Here is a 25,824-nt window from a genome sequence, read left to right on the forward strand (position 1 = left end):
ACACTTTACAGTAATAGAAAGAAAGTCTTGAGTTCAGTGTAACTGTGCAAGTCTGAGAGCAGCGAGAGGCACACCAAGCAGCCCCCCAACTCTCTGCCTCTCTCTGTCACCCAACCGCCCAATCAGTGACGTCATTGACACATATACGCACGTTGCACCGCACAGAAGGAGCTATTACTTGCCGGCAAGAGGGAGAAGGTGATGGAGGGGGATTCCACCCAACTGAGTGACCATGATTACTGAAACAAATTATTAAATAAACGCTTGAAGAAAAAAAAAAAAAACATTAAAAGTGCACCAATGATGGCGTCCTTGACAGCCACCTACTCTGCCTACCCTTAGTTCCGGCCCTGATCCCTGCAGTGAGCACCAACCATTTGGTTTTTTGGTTTGCTATTAATGTGGATATGGACTTGCGGTAACATGGGTGTGGTTTAAAGTGGGTGTAGTCTAAAAACAGGGAGTGGCTAACATTGGCTTCCATTATCGGCCCTCCACCATGTAGATTAGAAAAATTCCGGCCCTCTGTACCATGTAAATTGGACAGCACTGCTATGCCATTGTCTGTATGTTTTATCACAATATTATGCCTTGTTTGATATTATAGCACCTCAATATCCTTATACGTGACTGGCATGATTTTAAGAGATGTGGAAACAAAGATGCTTGGGAATATCTTATTCATGAGACTGAGGTATATGGATCTACTGTATATGAGCACTGCATAATCCACTATCCAATTACAGTGTGTATTATATTCATTGATCTAGAGAAGATGTGGTCACTAGTGATGGGCGAATTTGGGCAATTTCGCTTCGCCGTAAAATTTGCGAATTTCGCGCGAAATTCACAAAACGGCGAAAAATACGCGAAACGACGCCGGCAACTCGTTTTTGATGCCGGCGCCTGTTTTTCCGACGCCGGCGCCCGTTTTTTCGAAAAAAAATTATTCGCTGGCGGTGAAACGCGCAAATTCGCCGCAAATTCGCGCCTGCCGAATAAATTCGCCCATCACTAGTGGTCACAACTTTGTGCAACTGCCACAGAGACAGTAGCGAAATGGCAATATTAGGTTTTGGTGGGTTGACATGAATAAACCAGGTACTGATTCTGATGATCTGGTTCCGATTGATTCTGTGACTGCTGCTGGGCACAGCCATGAGTCAAACACAGATTTGTAAATGTCATACAAGTTGAATTTGGATTTTGGGGATCTGAGAAGGCTATCCATATAAAGGTCAGGATTATTGAGTTGGTACAGAGGCAAGTATGGTAAAAAATTTGAAAAAATAAAGGAATGATGAAAAGATGGCATAGATAGGAAGTCATAGATAAAACAGAAGACTGATACTATAGAGCAGGGGTCCCCAACCTTTATTTATGCTTGAGCAAGATTCTAATGTACAAAGAATTGGGGAGCAACACAGGCACAAAAAGTTCCTGGGGTGCCAAATAAGGGCTGTGATTGGCTATTGAGAGCCCCTATATGGACTGGTAGCCTACAGGAGACTCTGTTTGGCAGAATACCTGGTTTTTATGCAACCAAAACTTGCCTGGAGTTCCAAAATAAGCACCTGCTTTTAGTCCACTGGGAGCAATATTCAAGGGTTTTGTGAGAAACATTTTGCTCACAAGCCACTGGTTGGGGGTCACTGCTGTAGACGTGGTTTCAAGGGATTTAAGTAGATGAAGTGAAATAGGAAGGAAGTAGATACAGTAGGACTGTGCCAATATTGCTGGGATTTGCTGAGTAATGAATCATTATTCTGTCTCTCCCATAACCCCTACCTTACATTTTTTGTTCAATAGAAGCTGCAAAAGGAACCTCAGTTCAAATCGGTGTCAGAGACCCTGAGAGGCCCATTAGCAGACTGCTCGCTCCTGCCCCACCCAGGGAGAGGTCTGCTGGTTGATAGTCAAGGGAAGTTATCAGGTAACACACAACACTTTAGTTTCCGCTCTCTCCATTAACCACAAACACATTTTTCTTTCTCTGTTTTGTTACTTTCCCTCATCTCTGTGGCAGATATGAAAGTGGATTTTAGGAACCTTCTAACAACCTACATATTCACCCTGGTGGGAAACCTTTGGCTCTACAGAAAAACCAACAGACAAGAGGAAAAGGTGACATGTGCTCAGCTGGCAAGTATATTAAAGGTCTGTTAGTTTTGCACTCTTCAATGCCTCTCAAACAGAGAAGTAATTGTAATAAATGGTGACAACTGTCCTCCGGATTGATCACTTTGTATCTGCTATAGCTTGGCCTCACAGTGAAAAGGGACTACAGGTTAATAATGTCCAGGGAATTAGTGGGTTTATCCACTATAAAAAAATATAGGGGTAGGGGCATGTATGTGACACATGAGTTTAAAGGGTCTTTCCCTATGTCTGTGTACACATGGGAACAATTCGGAAACAACTGTTGAAAGCTGCAAGTTCTATTCCACCTACATACCCTATAGTTGAATGAAATATTCTTCTTAGAAGTTAAATTACATTTAATTAAACATGTGACATCAGGCCCAACACTCTGATGCAAACACACTCAACAACTTAATTCAGAGAAAGGCACATTTTAATTCTTTTTTAGTTTAAATGTATAATGATGTGTTTTCCTGCATGCCAGTGTTGTCCTCTAAACTGTGGTGTCAACTTTATATATTTTTACAGAGAGGTGTGAACATTTTGCAGAGTACACAGCACCACTTTGCCTCCCCATTACAGGTAAAGATCGAAATTTAGCTGTTTTATAAGCTCAGGGTGAAAACAGTATACAGTAGGTCATAGAAGCAATCATGAATGCAAATGATATATAGTACCCCCTATTTAAAATAAAAGAATATTATTAGTCACTAAGGAGTTCCAACACCAAATAAAAGCATGAAGTCAAAGGCCGTGGAATTCCAAGGTGATATCTAATATTCTTGTATTTTATAACAGGAGCTACATTATTTGTTATAATACACACCTTTCAATAACTCATGGTACAGATACTAACTGTTTAGAAAGAAATAATTTACAGGATAGTTATGGCTCTTGTCAATTAAAATGATATTAGAAGTCACTGAGGGGTTGTTCTGTGACCATATAAAGGCACAAGGCTGCAGGCTGAGTTATACAGGGAACTCTGAGTATCACTCATGTATTATAAGGGATAATGTACCCCCTACTGTAAATGATAAGGATATTAGAAGTCACTGAGGGGTTGTTCTGTGACCATATAAAGGCACAAGGCTGCAGGCTGAGTTATACAGGGAACTCTGAGTATCACTCATGTATTATAAGGGATAATGTACCCCCTACTGTAAATGATAAGGATATTAGAAGTCACTGAGGGGTTGTTCTGTGACCATATAAAGGCACAAGGCTGCAGGCTGAGTTATACAGGGAACTCTGAGTATCACTCATGTATTATAAGGGATAATGCACCCCCTACTGTAAATTATAAGGATATTAGAAGTCACTGAGTGGTTGTTCTGTGACCATATAAAGACACAAGGCTGCAGGCTGAGTTATACAGGGAACTCTGAGTATCACTCATGTATTATAAGGGATAATGTACCCCCTACTGTAAATGATAAGGATATTAGAAGTCACTGAGGGGTTGTTCTGTGACCATATAAAGGCACAAGGCTGCAGGCTGAGTTATACAGAGAACTCTGAGTATCACTCATGTATTATAAGGGATAATGTACCCCCTACTGTAAATGATAAGGATATTAGAAATCACTGAGGGGTTGTTCTGTGACCATATAAAGGCACAAGGCTGCAGGCTGAGTTATACAGGGAACTCTGAGTATCACTCATGTATTATAAGGGATAATGTACCCCCTACTGTAAATGATAAGGATATTAGAAGTCACTGAGGGGTTGTTCTGTGACCATATAAAGACACAAGGCTGCAGGCTGAGTTATAAAGGGAACTCTGAGTATCACTCATGTATTATAAGGCATAATGTACCCCCTACTGTAAATGATAAGGATATTAGAAGTCACTGAGGGGTTGTTCTGTGACCATATAAAGGCACAAGGCTGCAGGCTGAGTTATACAGGGAACTCTGAGTATCACTCATGTATTATAAGGGATAATGTACCCCCTACTGTAAATGATAAGGATATTAGAAGTCACTGAGGGGTTGTTCTGTGACCATATAAAGGCACAAGGCTGCAGGCTGAGTTATACAGGGAACTCTGAGTATCACTCATGTATTATAAGGGATAATGTACCCCCTACTGTAAATGATAAGGATATTAGAAGTCACTGAGGGGTTGTGACCATATAAAGGCACAAGACTGGAGTATATGTGTCCATATATGTATGTGTTATATTTGTGTTATATGTATGTATTATAAAGGATAATGTACCACCTACTTCAATCATGTACCAGAATTACTGATACTTTGTAAATGTAAACTGTTTTTTTATATTTTATCTCATTCTTCTACCACATGACATACACAAAAACGGGTCCATATTCTCATTTTTAATTTGCTCAGATGTTTTTTACCTTTGAAAATCACAAGAACATGGAAAAAACGAAAAATCAATTCCAAAAGTATATAAACAGAATGGTGAGTTTTTTTTTTGGTTTCTTTTCTTAGTATCTTATTCATTTTCCCTGTTCAGGTATGGGACCTTTTATCCAGAATGCTCAGGACCTGGGGCTTTCCGAATAACAGATCTTTCCATAATTTGGATCTTCATACCTTAAGTCTATTAGAAAATCATATAAACATGAAATAAACCCAATAGGCTGGTTTTGCTTCCAATAAGGATTAATTATATCTTAGTTGGGATCAAGTACAAGCGACTGTTTTATTATTACACAGAAAAAGGAAATCATTTTTAAAAATTAAGATTATTTGTCTAAAATGGAGTTTATGGGAGAGCCTTTTCGTAATTCGGAGCTTTCTGTCAATGGGTTTCTGGATAACAGATCTCATACCTGTACTACATACTGTATTTCATGCTCCTGCTATTGGTATATCTTAGTATATGTAAAGTATTTTTATTGTTGAAATTGGATTTATGGTTATACCCATGGGTTTTTTTTATTCCCCAGTATCCACTCCCAGTTTATTGTAGTGTTCACTTTTTCCATTTAATCCTCATATTTTGGCTGTGCCCCTGCATTAAACTATAAACCCATGCTTTGTATATCTTTCTTATGGCATGTGAAGTCTTTATTGATTCATTCCAGTTATGGAGTTGTCTGATTATAATCCTATTTAAATGTTTCTATATGACAGCCTTTTCTAAGGTAATATGTTATAACTGTGAGTATTTGTTACTGTCTTTTTGCAAGAACCTTTATATTGACATATACGCCATACGTACTACATATTAATCAGCTAACAGTGTTTCTTTTGATACTGTAAATAGTGATGGGCGAATTTGCGCCGTTTCGCTTCGCCGAAAAATTAGCGAATTTCGTGCGAAATTTGCTAAACGGCCAAAAATTTGCGAAACTGCGCCAGCGTTTTTGACGCCGGCGCCCATTTTTGCCGCAAATTTTTGCGGGCGTTTCGCAAATTTATTCACTAGCGGTGAATCGTGCAAATTCGCCGCAAATTCGAGCCTGGCGACTAACTGTAAATGGTAGTGAATTCATTAACTAAAGTTAATTTGACATCAGTGTTTTAAAATTTCAGTCAAACGAAGCAGATTTTCTGAGGAGTAGATGGAATGTGAATCCATTTCAAATGGAATCCAGTATCAAGTATATGGCAACCAAATTCCTGCGTGACTTTAAAGAATCATTTCAAGGGGTTGATGCCCAAGAAAAGGAGAGGCTTGTAAATGAACTGCAATATTTTTTGTTAAAACAACAGCAACATTTCTGTAAAGACTACTCAAAGGTACAGTATTTAACTGGAAGAAAGTAGCTGAATTTCCATGTCAGTGAATTTGTGTAGGCATTGTTGGACTTTGAGCCAGCGAGGGCATAGAATAATGCTGTGCCAGAAGATGTATGATAGATTTCCATTTGGTTGGTTGCATCCTCAGCAGGAGCTTGGGACCATTGAGTAAATGTTTTCCAATTTACTGGATACTCTGTACCAGTGAGAGAGGATTTTGTAATTGCTCTCCTGTGGTATCAGACAATTTCTGTCCACCATGACCCTTAACTGCTGCATGTGGCATTGTGAGTTGACCTCTGTAGAGTACAGTTTTTGTGAAAAGGTGAAAAGACTAATCATTTATTCTTCTGGAAGCCCCTATAGGTCACATTTCCAGGGTGTAGCTGTATCCCCCCAGTAGCAAGGCCATGTCATGATGAAAATGAGAGCTGAACAATGCCAAGCACTAGCCCTCACCCCAATCACCAACAAATTCTTTTTGACCATGTTCCTCAACTGTTGCATGCAGGATTGTCAGTTAGCCTCTATAGTTTTGTAATTAAGTGAAATTGCCAATCATTTATTCTTCTGGAAGCCCCCAGACAATTTATCGTTCAGCAGCCTTTGCTTATAATATGACCTTGGTATTTATTTTTCATTCCCCTCAGAGTTTCTATGGATTTCAGAATCACAAGAGGATGAGGAATATTAAGGAGAAGTTTCTGACTCAAATAACCCTAAAAGTAAGTGAGTAGAGAACTCATTTTAGGAGGTTTCCATAATCTTTAGGTGATATATATATATATATATATATATATATATATATATATATATATATATATATATATATATATATATATATATATATATATATATATATATATAGTTTTTGGTTTTTTTTTTTAAATTACAGTCAAAAGAAGTAGAATCTCTGATCATGGAAAAAAGTTTGAGTCCGGCAAGAATGGAGGTCATCGTTAAAGATATGGCAAAAAAATGTATTTGTGACTTTAAACAATCACTTCAAGGTCATGATATCCAAGGAAAGAAAAGGCTTAAACACAAACTGGAATCTTATTTATTAAAACAGCAGCAAAAGTTCTGTAAAGACTACACCCAGGTACAAAGATAAAACAGGTGGACTAGTGGGGTGTCATATTGTGCATGGTCCATGTGCCCTTGAAAACATAAAAGTCTGAATAGTGTTCAGTAAGAGAGAGAGTTATACCTAGGGTCCAAGATCATTCTTTCTATAATCCTTATATTTATTTCCTATAGAAGTTTTATGGATTTAAAAATCAAAAGAGGATGGAGGCTACTAAACATCAGTTGCAGACAAAAATAACAATAAAGGTAAGTGAGGAGAGAACACATTTTAGATATTAGATATGTTCTCAGCCCTCGGTATACTAATTTGTCTATGTTTATACTTATTCGAATTTGCCAGGTTATACTGCACTTTAGTTTCCAGCTCCCTGTCCTCTCAAAAGGACTGTGTTTTGAGTAATCCGTCAACGGGTGATTTAGAGACTCCTGCTTACATTATGCCAAAAATACTTTAATTCAAGCAGTAGTGGTCCTCTGCTTTTTACCAGCAGCAAGAGAAACTATTAAGGGGTTCCATTTTAAAATGCTCAAATGAAACTCAGCAGTAATGATGGTTTAATCTGATCCATTTTGCTTTGCCGAAAATTTGTGAAAGAGCCAAATACCTCAATGTGTATGGGCGAAAGTTTTTTTGATGCAAAACAATTTTTTTACTCAATGGAGTCTATGGGTGTTTTATGGTGAAACCTTCAATCATCTTTATTCAGCATGGATGTCCTCTCTTTGAGTTATCTTTAATCTGGTCAGGTAGTCCTTTGGTAGGGCCCACTTCTCAGTTTCCTTAAATCAGCACAATGGTGATCCTGCAAAATCCATAAACAGACCTCTTCCTCATTAAAGGGATACTGTCATGGGAAAAATGTTTTCAAAATGAATCAGTTAATAGTGCTGCTCCAGCAGAGTTCTGCACTGAAATCCATTTCTCAAAAGAGCAAACAGATGTTTTTTATATTTAATTTTGAAATCTGACATGGGGCTAGACATTTTGTCAATTTCCCAGCTGCCCTCAGTCATGTGACTTGTGCTCTGATAAACTTCAATCACTCTTTACTGCTGTACTGCAAGTTGGACTGATATCACCACCCACCCTTTTCCCCCCCAGCAGCCAAACAAAAGAACAATGGGAAGGTAACCAGATAACAGCTCCCTAACACAAGATAACAGCTGCCTGGTAGATCTAAGAACAACACTCAATAGTAAAATCCAGATCCCACTGAGACACATTCAGTTACATTGAGAAGGAAAAACAGCAGCCTGCCAGAAAGCATTTCTCTCCTAAAGTGCAGGCACCAGTCACATGACTTGGGGCAGCTGGGAAATTGACAAAATGTCTAACCCCATGTCAGATTTCAAAATTGAATATAAAAAAATCTGTTTGCTCTTTTGAGAAATGGATTTCAGTGCAGAATTCTGCTGGAGGAGCACTATTAACTTTTTTTTCCCATGACAGTATCCCTTTAATCTTCTAAATTGGAATTGGCACTGCAGTTGATGTTTTTACCCATGCTATTACTAAATGACATTCAGATCTTCTGTAATGTATTAACTGGGAAAATACATGGTACAGGTATGGGATCCATTATCCAGAAGCTCCAAATTACGGAAAGGCCCATAGACCATTTTATCCACATAAACCAATTTTTTAAAAATGATTTCCTTTTTCTCTTTAATAATAAAACAGTAGCTTGTACTTGATCCCAACTAAGATATAATTAATCCTTATTGAAAGCAAAATCAGCCAATTAGGTTTATGTCACGGTCGGCACCCAACACCAGAACAAAACACCAGGCACCCTGGTCTCGGCTCGTGCTTCACCAGTAGTGTGACAACCTTTGGGCCTCGGGAGGAGCCCTCGGCTTACTTGGATGCCACCTGGACTTAAATGAGAGGTGCAAGATGAGAGTTCTGGATAAGCAGAGGGGCACGACAGTAAAGCAAAGTCTTTGGACAGAAGATCGTAGTACAAGGCGTTATGCAAAAGAGTAGTCGGATCAGGCCGGGTCGAGGCAGGCAGAGAATAAACGTTATCAGGCAGGCAAGGGTCAAACCAGGAAGTCAATCAGAATGTTAATCAGAGGAGGTAGTCGGTAATCAGGCAAAGGTCAGAATCCAGAAGTCAGAATAGTCAAATAGCCAGGCAGGGGTCAAAAACAGGAATCAAACAGGTTCAGAATATAGCACAAAGCTCAGAAGCACCAGGAACAAAATCCTATCACGGGCAATGTGAAAAATCCAAACTGTGCCTTTAATACTTTTAAATTTCGCGCCACTGCGCGCTGACGTCACACGCCAGCGCGCATGCGCACATAAAGCAGGAAGAGACGCACCGCGCGCGACCTAACCATTCCCCATTTGCGGCCCAGAGGAGCAACGTGGCGGGCGTCCCCGCCGAGGGGGCTGCAGGCGTCCCTGCAGACCCCCTCCCGCTAGACCACCTGGTAAAGTTGTTACAGTTTATTTAATGTTTACATGATTTTCTAGTAGATTTGAGGTATTAGGATCCAAATTAAAGAAAGATCCATTAAACCCCAGGTCAAAAGTATTCTGGATAGTGGGTCCAATACCTGTATAAAAGCACAAGATGAGGGCTGGCCTGGGGATTCTCTATATACAAAGGTTAAAATTTCCTAACCACCTCTTTCCAAAGGTTTTACTTATATGTGAAATGAACACAACTGGATCAAATGAAGTTATGTTTTTCATACGTTTTTGCTGAAGCCACTGACTAAATTGACACTATTATTTCTCTGTCCTAGGAATATGAAAAGTTCTCTCTCATCAAGAAGGGTCGTCACCCAATAAGAATACAGAATAAGTTGCGCAATGAAGTTAACAAATTGCTGAATAATTATAAAGAATCCCTTGAAGGCATTGATGAGGAACGGGAGCTTCTGCTTCTCAGTGAAATGGAATCAGATCTTTCGCAAGAGATAGAAAAATTCTGTAAAATGTACAGGAAGGTAGAGTATTAAGTCAAAAACCTTGTTGGTGCACCAGAGGAAATCTGTGTAATGCTCCTGCAGGTACCCTCGGGGTATAACCATATTAAAGCTGATTATAGCAGTGTAATAATACCTATTACACTGTTATTATCAGCCGCCTCCCCCTCTTCTTTCTGACGCTTCCGGGTTCGCACCGCTCGTGCCTCTGTGACTATTTGGCGAGCCGTGTCTGACGTCATCACACTTGGAGCAAAATTCTAATATTTAAAGGGGTCTCGGCCAATTACATACTGCTCAAATAAGTCTATTCTCATAGTTCCTGGTGCATTCCTATAAGTTTGACCTTCATCTGTATTGACTATTCTTCCGGATCCTGACTTGGTACTGCGTTTTCTGGTTTTGACCTCGGCCTGTGACCTTGAATACTGATTCTGTACTGCACTCCTAGGTTGGTAAAGACCTTGGCTTGTCCCTCGACTACCCTTCCTGTTCCCCATTCTTCCAGTTCACATTCAGTTCCCTTTCCTGCCCAGAACTCTCCCCTTGGTCCTCTAACTTTAAGACCTGGCAGCATCCACCGGCTCCTCCCGAAATAAAAGGGGGCTGTTATAGGCGGAAATGTGAACTGTAACCAGGATCTTGGTTTTAGTTCTGGGTTTTATATGTTTCACAAACATCTGTTTGGCACCTATATGCATTACATGCTTACTCTACAGAATATATTTTATTTCCAGGCTTTTACCAGGAGTTTTTGTGGTCTGTACAAAAAAATTAACAGTAGAATACAAGATTGGAATTAAACAAGGTCTACTACGATTTTTGGCTTGTGTATAGTGAAGTGACGGAATACAGGGTTATGGAAGATAACTCATAGTACAAGTTGATCCAGGGACTGGTCCCATTGCCATTTTGGAGTCAGGAAGGAATATTTCCCCCTCTGAGGCAAATTGGAGAGGTTTTTTTTGCCTTCCTCTGGATCAACTGGCAGTTAGGCAGGTTATATATAGACATAAAAGGTGAACTTGATCGATGTGTGTCTGATTTCAACCTAACTTACTATGTTAATATGTGACACTAAGATTCCAACTGTTATTCCTTTTCTATGGATAGTGGTCAGTTCAAGGGTTTGGCAGGTTTAATAATCAAATCTGCTAGAGCACCCAGGGTTTGACTGGGGTGCTCAAGGCCCAATGTGGTTGCTGCCCCAGGGACTCCATATCCCCTCTAGGATGCATTGCACTAAAAAATACCTATATACAGTTATATTATTAGGTTTTTACAGGGAAAAGCTTATCTGATAGTTGAAAAGTCCCAATCTGTTAAAGGATAAGTAAACCTTTAAAATAAGTGAATGTAAAATTGATGAGGGGGCTATTCTAAGCACTTTTGTCATTTACATTTATTATTTAATTATTTTTTATTTCAAGATATTAAGGGATACATGTACTGTTAATATGAATGGATTTTGTTACAACAGCGCCACCTGCTGGTCAGTTTCCCACCAGTCTGACCACCAAGTAGTCAAGGAAGTTGTCAGGAGAAAGTTGTCATGCTTAGGAAAATAAAATAAATAATTATAAACCTTTCTCAAATATTTCCTAAGCAGAAGAACATCAGCCTCTTTCTTTCTCCTGACAACTTCCTTGACTACTTGCTGGTCAGACTGGTGGGAAACTGACCAGTAGGTGGCGCTGTTGGAACAGAATTAACAGTACATGTATCCCTTAATATCTTAGAATAAAAAGAAAATAAATAATGAATGTAAATGAAAAAAGTGCTTAGAATGACACTCTCATCTGTTTTACATTCACTTATTTTAAAGGTTTACTTATACTTAAACTCATTTTTGTAAGGTGTACTGGCTATTCTTAAACCTCAGTTCTCTGTGTCAGGAATACATGGATACCCAATGTTTGTAAAGAGTGTTCAAGTTGCTTTCACATTGTTATAGGCTTAATAAAAGCAGGGTATGTTCCGTAATTGTGCTCAACTTTGTTGGTGTAAAAATGAGCCTCTATGGACAGAGTGCCCAATGGAAGTCTTGTAATCTTGTGAATGAGTTCTCTGTTCCGTATGCTCTGTGCTGCACCTTTACCTTAGCCAAAGGTATTGGTGTAGTCATGCAAGAAAATATAACTATAAGCAATTTAAATATAAATCATTTTTATTCTATTCAGATATTTGATGCTTGGAAAAGGATGGAAGATTCCAAGAAAAAAATCAAGAAACTTCTAGACCAAATAGTAAGTAACATATACCTTATACTTCCGAGAAACATATCTACAGTAATTCTCTTCTCTGATCCATCTCAGTACCTCATTTTCGTGTAGCTTGTTCCAGATTCACTGCACCCTCTATCAGTTTGTTCATCATATGTACACACAAATCCTCCTTATGTATTGCATACAGTACATACTATATTGTTAGGAAGAACTTCTATACATTGGTCAGGAGACAAATGCAACAACAGTTACTCGCAGTGAGCGCTGACCTTCATATCCACACTGGAGTCACTAGTATTAATAATAATGTGGCTTTATTGTAACACGCAATGTGAGAACAATTTCAAGAATATTTATTCTTGACATTGAGGAGCGGACTTTAACAAACTGTCACTTGTATAAATGTGTCAGTTTCTTTTAGTTGAAATAGAGGTGCCCCTTTGTGTGAAATGAAGGAGGTGGAGAGGAACATTCATGGTATCAAAATAAAATGTGCTCCATCTTTACACTTGTGTTGGTAGTGGGGCTGATGGGATAGGACAACTTAATGACCATGGTTAATCATGCCTTTGCAATCCTAGAAAGAAGAGTCTTCATCATCTCTATGGAACTTGATGAATACACCATCTGTAATGCAGTCCAAGATCAAGGAACCTATCAATATACACTTGCTTGACTTTATAAATTCACTTGAGGGCATCGATAGTGAAGATCAGACAATTATTAAGGAGGAGCTCATATCACATTTGATGGAAATGGAGAATGAGTTTTGTAAACAGTACTCCAGTGACTACAGAAGTACAATCGAGTGGATTAAGCGCGTTGCACCAGTTGGAGCATATGGTTTATTTGCGTTCAAGGAGATTATTAAAAACAAAACAGTTGCTGCAGCAATAAAATTTGGTGGAGTGATGCTGCCAGGAGTCATTGGAGTTGTTGTTATAGGCAGTACCATTTTAACGTTGAGGCGCATGTATGCAAATAAGAGCACACAGTATTAGGGATAATGAATGCAGGAACACTAAAGGCTCAGCATTGAACACTACAATCATGAGTAAAAAACAGGTTCCCCCACAGTTTCAATGTATATGCGCCAATAAGGGGCAAATCCCGCAATTGTAGTTGTGTCAAAATTTGTGCAATTAAGGCATAATGCCGGCAGGGGTGGGGACTGTTTGTGTGTTTATTGATCTGAACCCACCTGACCCATAGATTCAAGGCCATTCTGCCCACACAAGTCTCTATAGAAGATCTCATATCCAGAAATCTTTTAATTTACAGGAAGACCAGCTCCTATGCAGTCCACTGTAAAGGATAAGTAAACATTTAAAATAAGTGAATGTAAAATTGATGAGGGGCTATTCTAAGCACTTTTGTCATTTACATTCATTATTTATTTATTTTTTATTCCAAGATATCAAAGGATACATGTACTGTTAATATGAATGAATTTTGTTCCAATCACAGTCTGACCAGCAAGTAGTCAAGGACATTGTCATGAGAAAGAAAGAGGCTGCTCTGATGTTCTTCTGCTTAGGAAAGATGTGAGAAAGGTTTCTAATTGTTTTTCTAAGCAGAAGAACATCAGAGCAACCTCTTTCTTTCTCCTGACAACTTCCTTGACTACTTGGTGGTCAGACTGGTGGGAAACTGACCAGCAGGTGGCGCTGTTGTAACAAAATTCATTCATATTAACAGCACATGTATCCCTTATATCTTGGTATAACAAATAAATAAATAAATAATGAATGTAAATTTTAAAAGTGCTTAACAGCCCCCAAATGACATACCTCTCTCCTTACACTGAATCTGATGTATTTTCTAAGATAGAAGCTGAAAACTGCTGCCTCCTGATCTAGTGTGAGCTCCTCCCACTTTAGTGTATAGATCCTGCCTTCTCAATTGAATAGGAAGTCGGTCAAAGAGCTGTCTGCTCCACCTGCCTGATTGATTTCCATTGGAGCACATTCAAGTGAGCACTATAAACGATTGTTATTTTAATTATTATCCTGTCTGAGGACAGAGAAGTTATTTGTGAGTAATTTCTTCATCCAATGTCCTCCCGTGAGACTGCTTTATGTTTCGGCAAATAAAAACTGATTAAATAAAGAAACACTGGTTCCTAAGTGAGTTTATTTTACCTGAGATTGAGATGATGTGGCTCGGTCTCCTTAGACTCTGTCTGCCACTGTGATGCCATGGTCCCACCATCTTATATCACAAACCCACCCCCTGCCTGGCTGGTATAGATTATAGAGACAATGGGGCTCATTTATAAACAGTTAACAAAATTGCACCTGGGCAGTAACTTTTTAAAGCCAGCTGCAGGTTGAGCGCTGAAAGCAATCATCTGATTGGTTGTCATGGGTTACTGCCCAGGTGCAAATTTGTCCACTGTTTATAAATTAGCCCCAGTGAGTTTTAGTGAGCAAGGGCAGTTCTGTGCCAAAACCAGGAGAATTAGTTGGGCTTTGCAGTCACCAGGTATAACTCACCTAAGCTCAAAAATTTGAATTTGAAATTTGAATTTTTAATTCGATAAATCTGCCCTTTGGTGTGGTTCCCTGTTTCATAACCCTAATGCTCTTACACTGGCACCCCTGTTGGATCCATAAACAACTGCAGCTTCTAGAGATACCTTGTTCACTATAAGGGGCAGATTTATCAAAAGTCGAATTTTGAAGTCATGTGATTCTTTTTTTTAACTCTTATAAATTTGAATGTATTCACAACTTGACTGGGGGGTTATGAATGAAAAAAACTTGAACGTCTAATATTCGATTGAATACAAACGACCCGAAAAAGGAATCGTTTTCGTCAAATGTGAGGTTCAACGGACCTCTACCATTGACTACATGAATTTAGCAGGTTTTAGGTGGTAAATATTCGAATTAGAACTGTTTTCAGGGTTGAAGTGCGATAAATGTCATATTCGAATTCAAATTCGAGTTGGTGACTTAAAATTCGAATTTGTGAGTTTTAACCCCAAAAAAATGTTGAAAATTTGAATCTACAATTCAAACCTTAATAATTTTAATTGACACATAGTAGCCCCGGCAAGGCAGAGGTAATTAAGTTGATGCAACAGAGCATTGATGAAATGTCAATATGTTTCACTAACATCACATGGGTTATTTCAGATATCTGCACTCTTATCAGGGTGACTTATCAAACTGCACCAACCTTGTGAATTATGCAAATTGGCAATAAACTGCCTAAGACGGGCGGCGCAGTCAGTTGGCACGAGATCATTGAAGAACAAGTGTCTAAACAAGTCCCTGTCCCTTCTTATAGTGGTCGCTCTACACATCTCACAACTAGTGGATCTTTAAAGTGACAACAGTCTACAACTGCCAGTAGTCTTTTTTTTACAGTATGGTCAATATTCAGCCATGATGTATGCTTATGTGTGTGTGTGTAAGGCCCCAAAATAAATGACAGATCAGTCTTTACAGCATTTAAAATTTTAGACTAATGACCCATTAAGAAGCCTGTATGAAGTTACTAATTAGTCCAGAAAAAAGGGGTTGTAGTGTTCTGACCAATCTGGCCATGGATTGATCCATCAATCTGCCCATTCATTTGTGGGGTTCAGCTGCATTAAAATAAATGCTGTATTTAGGTCTGATGCCCCCAGCTTGCAGAAGTGATGTCATGTATACATCTGCATGTGAAATCACTTCTGGTATGAGTGACGGCACTAACTTTGCTTGTGATGTCACTTCCCCCAGAGAATGTGCCTGGTAACCCATCATCCCCAAAGTACACAAATAAATCAATAGGTTCTAACACAGCTCTCTGAGTCCAAGGGAGGCTTCACTGGCTGATGAGCAGAAGGAGCACACAAGGAAGAAGGACAGACTGGACCTTTAAAAGTTACATTTTGCACATTGGGAATAAAGCCAATAAAGGGTGTCAGGCGTGGGTAAACCCCAGGCCTAAACAGTTTCCTGCGAATATCTGCAAACTCACCACTCCACCTATAAAACCAGTGATTGTTTTCACTGCAAACCCAAGGCCCAAGGTCTTGAAGAAAAGAAAGAAAAACTAAGAAACCTTATATGAACATACAATTGCATGGCTTAAAGGATAAGTAAACCTTTAAAATAAGTGAATGTAAAATTTTTGAGGGGGCTTTTCTAAGCACTTTTGTCATTTTCATTTATTATTTAATTATTTTGTATAAAGGGATACATGTGCTGTTAATATGAATGAATGTTGTTACAACAGCGCCACCTGCTGGTCAGTTTCCCACCAGTCTGACCAGCAAGTAGTCAAGGAAGTTGTCAGGAGAAAGAAAGAGGCTGCTCTGATGTTCTTCTGCTAAGGAAAGATTTGAGAAAGGTTTCTAATTTTATTCCTAATACATTGTGGAATGTTTACATAAAAACAGGGCCAGAGCCCCAGCAAACAGGAGAGCATGAAAAAAAAAATCAGGGTAGTAGTGACCCACACAGTGATTTCCCAAGGTCTCTGAGCTTTTGTTCTGGAAAGAAGCTTTTCCATGCGGTGATGATTAATTTATATTGAATGAAGTAAGAATTGACAGTCATCTAACGTATGAAAATGTCTGAATATTTACACTGTTATATGCTGCCCCAACTTCTAGTTTCTACAAAAGTGTTATTGGCTCTTTATGTAATTTTAGCCATGTTATATAACCTTTAGAGTAGCTGGCCTGGGGCATGGACTGGTAGCTTAGAGGTTCATGGATTATTTTGGGGGTTAGTCAAATCAGTGCAGATTCCATTAAAACTGTCCATACAACGGGCTCATGATTAAATAAGATGATTGTTTACATCAGGTTTATTGGCAACTGTCTCCACTTCAGTGGAAGAATATGGACACTCATGAACTCATAAGGAATCAAGTGCAATTTTTACGAATCTCATTTTAAGTGATGGGCGAATTTATAAATTTCGCAAAACGCCCGCGAAAATTTGCCAGAAAAAATTCGCCGGCGTCAAAAATTTTTTTTTTCCGTTTTTCACCGTTTTGCGAATTTCATGGGAAATTCGCAAATTTTCCGGCGAATCTAAACGGTGCAAATCCGCCCATCACTACTCATTTTTACTTATCGAAATGACATCATGGACCACCCTCCAATTGTGATGTGCTTTGGCATTTTGCTCAGCTACACCAGTTTGGAACATAAGGAACATGTTGTAATGGAATCTACTCCAAGTCTTCAAGATGGCGTCCAAGATGGCGACCGCCTGCCTCACCACATGGCTCCTGCCGGGCACAGGTCTATGACCTCATCTCCTTCCCAGTCCAGGATTGGTCGTCGGCGACGGAATGGACGCCGGCGTCAAAATCGGGCGCCGGCGTCAAGGATCATTTGATTGACGATGCCAGTGCCTTCATCCGTGAACTTCGGGTTGTCTTTGATGCCCCTGGCCGAGCTACGGCATCCTCTGCTCGCCTGTTCCAGATCCAGCAAGGCACTCGCTCTGTTCCGGAGTACGCTATTGAGTTCCGCACCCTAGTGGCGGAGACCACCTGGAACAATGATGGGTACCATGCCGCCTTTTACAACGGCCTAGCCATGCGGATCAAAAACGATTTGGTCTCCCGGGAAATTCCTTCTCGGTGGGAGGATCTGGTGGCGTTGGCCATAAAGGTTGACACCCGACAGAGGGAATTTCAACTCGAGCTCGACAGAGAGCGTTCGAAGAAGTATCCCCGGTTCCAATCCACCCTGGCTCCTCGCTTTCAGAGACCCCTACTCTTCAATCCGGCTTCTGCTTCCCCCTCTCCTACTCCTGCGGCTTCTGCTTCCTCTGCTCCATCTACTGAGGAACCTATGCAGATCGGACGGGCTCGTCTTTCCGAACAGGAGAAGCTACGGAGAAGGGCTGCCGGCCTATGCCTGTATTGTGGGGGCAAATCACACTTCGCCCATGAGTGTCCTGTGAAGCCGGGAAACGCCAGCACCTAGGTAGGTTTGGGGAGACCTATCTGGGTGGTGTTTGTCATTCTCCCCAACCCTCTATTCAACGCTTCCTTCTTCCGGCACAGATCCAATTCGGTTCCCAGAAGATCCCAGTGCAAGCTTTCCTGGACTCTGGTGCTGCTGGAAATTTCTTGGACAGAGTTTTTGCTACTCGCTATGCGGTTCCTCTACAACCCTTGGCTTCTCCTCTGCGAGTCTTGGCTATTGATGACCGCCCTCTGTCTTCGGCCATTATTTCTCAAACCACCGTCGAACTTTCTCTTAGAGTGGGCACCATGCATCTGGAGAGATTGGCCTTTCTAATCATCGACTGCCCTTCAACTCCACTTGTTTTGGGGCTCCCCTGGTTGTGTACCCATAATCCAGTCATTGACTGGACCTCCGCTCAAGTCTCCCGCTGGAGCCCCTATTGCCAACAGAACTGTTTGCCTGCTGTGCCCCTTATCAAGGTTTCTTCTATTTCTCCCAAGTTGACCCTTCCTTCCATCTATCAAGATTTTGCTGATGTCTTCAATAAGGGCTCTGCAGAGATTCTTCCTCCTCATCGACCCTATGACTGTCCAGTCGAACTTCTTCCTGGTTCCATGCCTCCCCGGGGTCACACCTATCCTCTTTCCCCCTCTGAGACGGCTGCCATGAAGACCTACATTCAGGAAAATCTCCAAAGAGGCTTCATCCGCCCTTCTTCCTCCCCTGCTGGTGCTGGATTTTTCTTTGTCGAAAAGAAGGACGGAGGTCTGCGACCATGCATCGACTATAGGGGGTTAAACAAAATCACCATTAAAAACCGTTACCCTCTCACCCTAATCTCCGAACTCTTCGATCAGTTAAGAGGGCCAAGATCTTCACCAAGCTGGATCTTCGGGGTGCCTATAACCTCATTAGAGTTCGTGAAGGGGACGAATGGAAGACTGCCTTCAATACCCGAGATGGGCATTATGAATATCTAGTCATGCCATTTGGACTATGTAACGCCCCCGCGGTCTTCCAAGAGTTCGTGAATGATATATTCAGAGACCTGTTGGGGCAAAGTGTTGTTGTCTACCTGGATGACATTCTTGTCTTTTCCAAAAATATCCACGAGCATCGCTCCCAAGTGAAGGAAGTTCTTCTTCGTCTAAGAAAGAATAATCTCTTCGCTAAATTGGAAAAGTGTTTGTTTGAAGTGTCCTCCATCCCTTTTCTTGGGTACATCATCTCCCAGCAGGGTTTCAAGATGGATCCAGCCAAGGTTTCAGCAATTCTTGATTGGCCCCTCCCCACAAGTGTCAAGGCTATCCAGAGATTTATTGGCTTTGCCAACTATTACAGACAATTTATTAAAGGTTTCTCTTCCAAGATCTCTCCTATCCTGGCCCTCATCCGCAAAGGGGGTAAGCCACAGCACTGGCCTCCTCCAGCCCTGGAAGCCTTTGAATCCCTGAAAACTGCCTTTTCTTCTGCACCTATTCTCAGACACCCTGATCTTCTTCTTCCCTTCTTCCTCGAAGTCGACGCCTCAGATGTGGGAGCTGGAGCTGTCTTGTCACAGAGATCATCCTTGGACGGGAAATTGCATCCCTGTGCATTCTTCTCTAAGAAGTTTTCCTCCTCCGAGCAGAACTACGATGTGGGGAATCGTGAGTTATTGGCAGTGAAACTCGCCCTGGAGGAGTGGAGACATTTACTGGAAGGATCCTCCATTCCCGTGACCATCTTTACAGACCATAAGAACCTCGAATTTATCCAGTCCCTCAAACGTTTGAATCCTCGACAAGCCAGATGGTCACTATTCTTCTCCCGTTTTAACTTCGTCATCACCTTTCGTCCTGGCTCTAGAAATAGAAAGGCTGATGCTTTGTCTAGAAGTTTTATCCCTGAAGTTCCCTGTTCCGAAGATCCTGAACCCATTGTGCCTTCCTCCAAGATCGTAGCTGCCCTATTTCCCTCCTTGGCCTCGCAAATCCTTTCCGCTCAGGCTTCTGCTCCGGACAATATTCCTCTAGGGGTTGCCTTTGTTCCTCCTGATTGTCGCCAGTCTATTCTATCCCAGGCTCACAGTTCTAAACAGGCTGGTCATCCCGGAGTAGAGAAGACTACCGAACTCCTTTCTCGCCTGGTGTGGTGGCCATCCATGAAGAAAGACGTCAAAGACTTTGTTTCTTCTTGTACCATCTGTGCCATTTCCAAGTCTGGACATTCTCCCCCTAAAGGACTCCTTCTTCCATTACCTATTCCATCTCGTCCTTGGACTCATCTTGCCATGGATTTTATTGTGGAACTGCCTGTCTCCTCCGGTCACACTGTCATCTGGGTTGTCGTTGACAGGTTTAGCAAGATGGCTCATTTCATTCCCCTCCACAAACTTCCCTCTGCTCCTGAACTTTCCAAGCTTTTCATCCATCATATTTTTCGTCTCCATGGGTTTCCTGCCGAGATCGTCTCTGACCGTGGCTCACAATTCGTCTCTAGGTTTTGGAGATCCTTATGCAAAGCTCTCAACATTTCTTTACAATTTTCTTCTGCCTATCACCCGCAATCCAATGGAGCTGCTGAGAGAGTGAACCAGGCATTGGAACAATTTCTTCGCTGCCATGTTTCCCTGTGCCAAGACGATTGGTCGGATCTCCTTCCCTGGGCTGAGTTCGCCCATAACAACGCCTTGCATTCTTCATCACATCAGTCCCCTTTCTTCTGTGTCTATGGTCAGAATCCATTGGCGTTTCCCCAGGATCTTCTCCTCACCAATGTTCCTGCCGCCAACGACCAGGCTGCCCACATGATGGCGATTTGGGCTGCTGTTGCCTCTAATCTACTGAAGAGCTCTCTGATCCAAAAGAGGTTTGCCGACAAGAAGAGGATTCCTGCTCCACCCTATGCTCCTGGTGATAAGGTCTGGCTTTCCACCCGTAACATCCGCCTGAAGATTCCTACCCCAAAGCTTGGTCCCAGATTCATCGGTCCCTATCCTGTCATTGAAATCATCAATCCAGTGGCGGTTCGTCTTCAACTCCCCCCAGAGATGCGGATCCCGAATGTCTTCCATGTCTCTCTCCTTAAGCCTGCTGTGTCTCTTTCTTCTTCTTCTTCTCCCCCAGCTCCAGTCCTGGTTGACAATCACCAGGAATTCGAAGTGAAGAGGATTTTGGACTCTCGTTTTTCCAGGGGCACTCTTCAATATCTCGTCGAGTGGAAGGGGTTCGGTCCCGAAGAGTGCTCCTGGGTCAGGAGCTCAGATGTCCATGCGCCCATCTTGGTTCGTAGATTCCATAAATTATTCCCTCTTTCCCCTAGACTCGGTGGTCCTGAGGCCCCCCCTAAGGAGGGGGGTACTGTAATGGAATCTACTCCAAGTCTTCAAGATGGCGTCCAAGATGGCGACCGCCTGCCTCACCACATGGCTCCTGCCGGGCACAGGTCTATGACCTCATCTCCTTCCCAGTCCAGGATTGGTCGTCGGCGACGGAATGGACGCCGGCGTCAAAATCGGGCGCCGGCGTCAAAACGTCAGCGTGGGGACGCTGGCGTCTGCGTCTGACGCAAGCGCGTCAAAATTTGGCGCCAACCCAGGGACTACTTAAACTCACTTCCCCTTCCAGTCCTTGCCCAACTATAGGTTCCTGCTACGGTGTTCCTGGGTGTTATTATCTATTTTGATTCCTGTGTACCGATTCCTGCCTGTTCTTCGATTTTGCTTGTCTTCTGCCTGGTCTGACCTTTTGCCTGTATTTTGACGATTCTTTGGATAAACCCTTTTGTACCTCGAACCTGGTCTGGTCTCCTCTTTGGTCTACACTATTACTGTGCCTTCGGGCCCGTTACACATGTGCGGCCAACGTAAATAAGAGCTCACTTGAGTATTCACTACACCCGCATACAATTTCATTTAAGGTTGTCAAATCTGGTTTGGAGTTTTCTAGAACTTCTTATGTGTGTTGGTTGTTTGCTTCAGGGCTGAAACTAGGGGTAGGCAGAAGTGGCACCTGCCTAGGGTGTAATAATGTAGGGGCACTGGGCAAGGGTTTTATGCCTGCCCGTAGTCTGGTTGCACACCCCTGTGCCGCTCTCATCTTCCACCCTCCCTCCCCTGCCCTTCCACATTCAACAACCCTGGCCCTTCCACATTCCCTATCATCCCCTCTCCTGCTTCCCCTCTCATATGTCGTATGGCTCAGGGGTGGAGTTAGCTGACCGGGTTGCCTGGGGCACCCAGTTGGTTCAGCCCAGCCTAGGGTTTCCACCTTTCCGTACGGCTGAGACCAGATGGGAGTTGGTGAGATGTCAGGGGGCTGGCCAATTGGGATTGCCATGTCAATCAAGGGAATCCTGCCCAGTTTTCCTTATTTGGAAAACCGGGCAGGAAGTTTTGATCTGGGCAGTCCTTCAAAATACCGACAGGTGGCAACCCTAGCCCAGCCCTTATTGGCTTCCATGATTCTTACAAATGCACTTATATTGCTAATTTTTACTGCCACCCTCTGAGTATGTTTGCTCTGCTGGGTTGAACCAACTTCATAATCTTAAGTAGAAGGTGAAGGGTCTGAGATGCCAAGATGTTCAAAAGAATCAGTTTCCTAAAAAAATCTAGTATTGATCAAGACCACATTTAGCCAAATACATACGAAATTCTATTTTATTATAAAATTAGTACAAAATATAAATGACTACTCACAAGTGTTGCATATGTAGGGGACCAGAGAAATCCTTCCCCTGTTTTTCTGTCTGTGACATCATCCAGCCCAGTTACAGGCTGGAGAGCCATACGATTGGCTGGGCGCCCCAGTGCATCCTTGGGAGAGAGGGAGTGCCTGACTCTGGGGCCTTTTGTACAGGGTCTCCAACAGAGATCAACAGGAGTTTTATGGTTTAAGATACAGCCAGAACTAAGTCTTGTGAGACTGTCCAAGCTGTTGCATCTCTAGAAGTACAGAGAGAGCCCATTCTGTTCCCTGCCAAGCTGCTAGAGACTCAGAAGGAGAAAGGTGCCACTGGTGTGATTGATCCTGCTGCTGAGCTGCCCGTAATCTCCAGTGTGACTGCCTCTGAGAGCAAACCAGGGAGAGAGCCACCCAAGGGAGGATACTGGCAAAGATACAAATGTGGGGCCCCCGGTTTGAGGACAGGTCTTGTGCATTTACCTGCTACGTGGGAGCGGCTGCTAAGTTCCAAAGGGAGAGGTACTTTTGGAAAAGGTAGCGCTATCTGCTGTATAAGAGCTCTGGGGAAGGGACATTGCAATTGAACTGAACTGTGTGGTTATTAACCCCTTCCAGAGGATTGGTACTTTGATAATAAAAAGTACTGTGTTGGAGAAACAGTAAGGTACCTAATAGTGAGATAGGTAAGTCCCACGTGTCCCCAGTGCAGGAGTGCATTGTGTATTAGATTGCCCAAGTTCTTTCTTTACTGTTTATATAAAGTTTATATCTGTTTCATTTGCAAACTGTGTGTTAAATTTGTCCTAGTGGAAATTACCTGAGGTGTGCTCCTCAGTGTTCCCTAGGTGAAGGCACTGCTGTAAATCCCAGTTCCCAGTACTTTTCATATGCAGAAGGGACTCAGGGCCCCTGGATTGCCAAGGGTTAATTGTGATTGAAAGAGACAGTAACCAAATTAGGGTTACACATATCTCAATTGTTTGTTAAAAGAGGTCCATGAGTAATCAGTCCCAGTGAGTGGAACTCAGCCTCTACTTGTTTTGTAGCTTCCGAGCCTTTGCCTGGAGGAATAATTGGGCAACCAGCCCAATCTGTGCCCCTATCTGTCTTCTGTACACTATGGGGCAGATTTATTGTGCTATGTAAAAAAACAAATCTGGCATAACTGTAAGATACTGCATGAAAATGCTGTGCTGGTTATGCAGGGTTTTTTTTTAGAGTGACTTCCACTGGAACTTGCTTGCTGCTTGAATTTCCCCACCATAAGGGTCTATGCAAGGTCTGAAATGGTGTAAAAAATCAGTATCATAGTCAGTGTTCGGAATGGTACAAACCTTGATCAATTAGCAGTTTATTTTACTTAGCTTTTTACACCAATTTTTCATCCAGATTCCATTTATACAGAAAAATAAATAGGTTCCTAAGCATTTGCCTCACCCTCCTTTTGTGAGCGATAGATTGTGTCAGTGATCTATTCCCAAGGGTCCATAGTAGTAGTAGTATCTTGCTAATTGGAGGTATTTTTGCTTATAACTCCATAACTTACTCCTAAATTTAATTAAAGGCCCTAAGTTTGCCAAGGAGCAGTAACCCTATAACAATCACTAAGAACTGACCAGTAAGGCTACCTGCTGATTGGTTGCTATTAGATACTGGTCCTGGGCAAACTTAGTGTTTTTTATTACATAACCCCATGTGTCCATATGTAAATATACTTTATATTAAGATTTGTCTAATGCAAAATAAATCTGGAATGAACTTACACCATACTGTACATAATCTATATAATAGCACATGTGATTATAAAGGGAAATGATGAACAATGTTTTAATTCACTAAGGAATTTTTATAAAAAGGATAATTAAACCTTTAAAATAAGTGAATGTAAAATTGATGAGGGGGCGATTCTAAGCACTTTTGTCATTTACATTCAAATTTATTTATTATTTATTCCAAGATATTAAGGGATACATGTACTGTTAATATGAATGAATTGTGTTACAACAGCACCACCTGCTGGTCAGTTTCCCACCAGTCTGACCACCAAGTAGTCAAGGAAGTTGTCAGGAGAAAGAAAGAGGCTGCTCTGATGTTCTTCTGCTTAGGAAAGATTTGAGAAAGGTTTCTAGTTTTATTCCTAAGCAGAAGAACATCAGATCAGCCTCTTTCTTTCTCCTGACAACTTCCTTGACTACTTGGTGGTAGTTATTCATAAAAGCTAAGGAAAGATACAATTGCAACAATTTAAGGTAAACGAGTCTCTTGGGAGGACTGTGACTGACAGCTTAAAGGGAAATTTAACTTCATTAGCAAAACATTTTATAACATATAAAACATGGCCCCAAAACTCCCAGAAATGTATTTAAACTTTTATAACCTGCCAAATGTTGTCGTGGGTGTGGCCATAAAACGAGCGTGGTCAAAAACATGTTGCCACACTATGCATGGAAGATCTTTTTCTCCTTCTTTCCATTTTTCAGATGTTGGGAGGAATTGTAGATCTAAAATAAACTGGCCACCAGCAGTTGTTAAATACACAATTAACAGCTTTGGTCAGAACCTCACATCAGATTCTTTCAACACATTATGTCAACTGATGATTACTAGAGATGTCGCGAACTGTTCGCCGGCGAACTTGTTCGCGCGAACATCGGGTGTTCGCGCTCGCCGGAAGTTCGCGAACGTCGCGCGACGTTCGCCATTTTGGGTTCGCCATTGTTGGCGCTTTTTTTTGCCCTCTCACCCCAGACCAGCAGGTACATGGCAGCCAATCAGGAAGCTCTCCCCTGGACCACTCCCCTTCCCTATAAAAACCGAAGCCCTGCAGCGTTTTTTCACTCTGCCTGTGTGTGCTGAAGAGATAGTGTAGGGAGAGAGCTGCTGCCTGTTAGTGATTTCAGGGACAGTTGAAAGTTTGCTGGCTAGTAATCGTTTTGATACTGCTCTGTTATTGGAGGGACAGAAGTCTGCAGGGGTTTGAGGGACATTTAAGCTTAGGTAGCTTTGCTGGCTAGTAATCTACCTTCTACTGCAGTGCTCTGTATGTAGCTGCAGTGGGCAGCTGTCCTGCTTCTGATCTCATCTGCTGACTGCTGCAATAACAGTAGTCCTTGTAAGG

General features: G+C 41.8%; 2 protein-coding genes across 2 annotated transcripts in view; one reads left to right on the forward strand and one right to left on the reverse strand.

Annotated features, from left to right (window-relative positions):
* Nucleotides 1-13,114, forward strand: part of LOC108702352 (RING finger protein 112) — a 29,902-nt gene extending 16,788 nt beyond the window's left edge. Inside the window, exons 7-16 of the mRNA XM_018237823.1 lie at nt 608-694; nt 1,810-1,933; nt 2,027-2,157; nt 2,671-2,724; nt 4,498-4,572; nt 5,653-5,859; nt 6,510-6,584; nt 9,706-9,909; nt 12,069-12,134; nt 12,695-13,114. Of these exons, the coding sequence (XP_018093312.1) occupies nt 608-694; nt 1,810-1,933; nt 2,027-2,157; nt 2,671-2,724; nt 4,498-4,572; nt 5,653-5,859; nt 6,510-6,584; nt 9,706-9,909; nt 12,069-12,134; nt 12,695-13,114 (1,443 nt within the window). The remainder of the gene's footprint in view (nt 1-607; nt 695-1,809; nt 1,934-2,026; nt 2,158-2,670; nt 2,725-4,497; nt 4,573-5,652; nt 5,860-6,509; nt 6,585-9,705; nt 9,910-12,068; nt 12,135-12,694) is intronic.
* A 4,310-nt stretch (nt 13,115-17,424) lies between these two features.
* Nucleotides 17,425-25,824, reverse strand: part of LOC108702353 (RING finger protein 112) — a 38,429-nt gene continuing 30,029 nt past the window's right edge. The window contains exon 17 of the mRNA XM_041578125.1: nt 17,425-17,538. Within this exon, the coding sequence (XP_041434059.1) occupies nt 17,425-17,538 (114 nt within the window). The remainder of the gene's footprint in view (nt 17,539-25,824) is intronic.

Source organism: Xenopus laevis, chromosome 9_10S, assembly GCF_017654675.1.
Source record: "Xenopus laevis strain J_2021 chromosome 9_10S, Xenopus_laevis_v10.1, whole genome shotgun sequence".
Taxonomy (NCBI): domain Eukaryota; kingdom Metazoa; phylum Chordata; class Amphibia; order Anura; family Pipidae; genus Xenopus; species Xenopus laevis.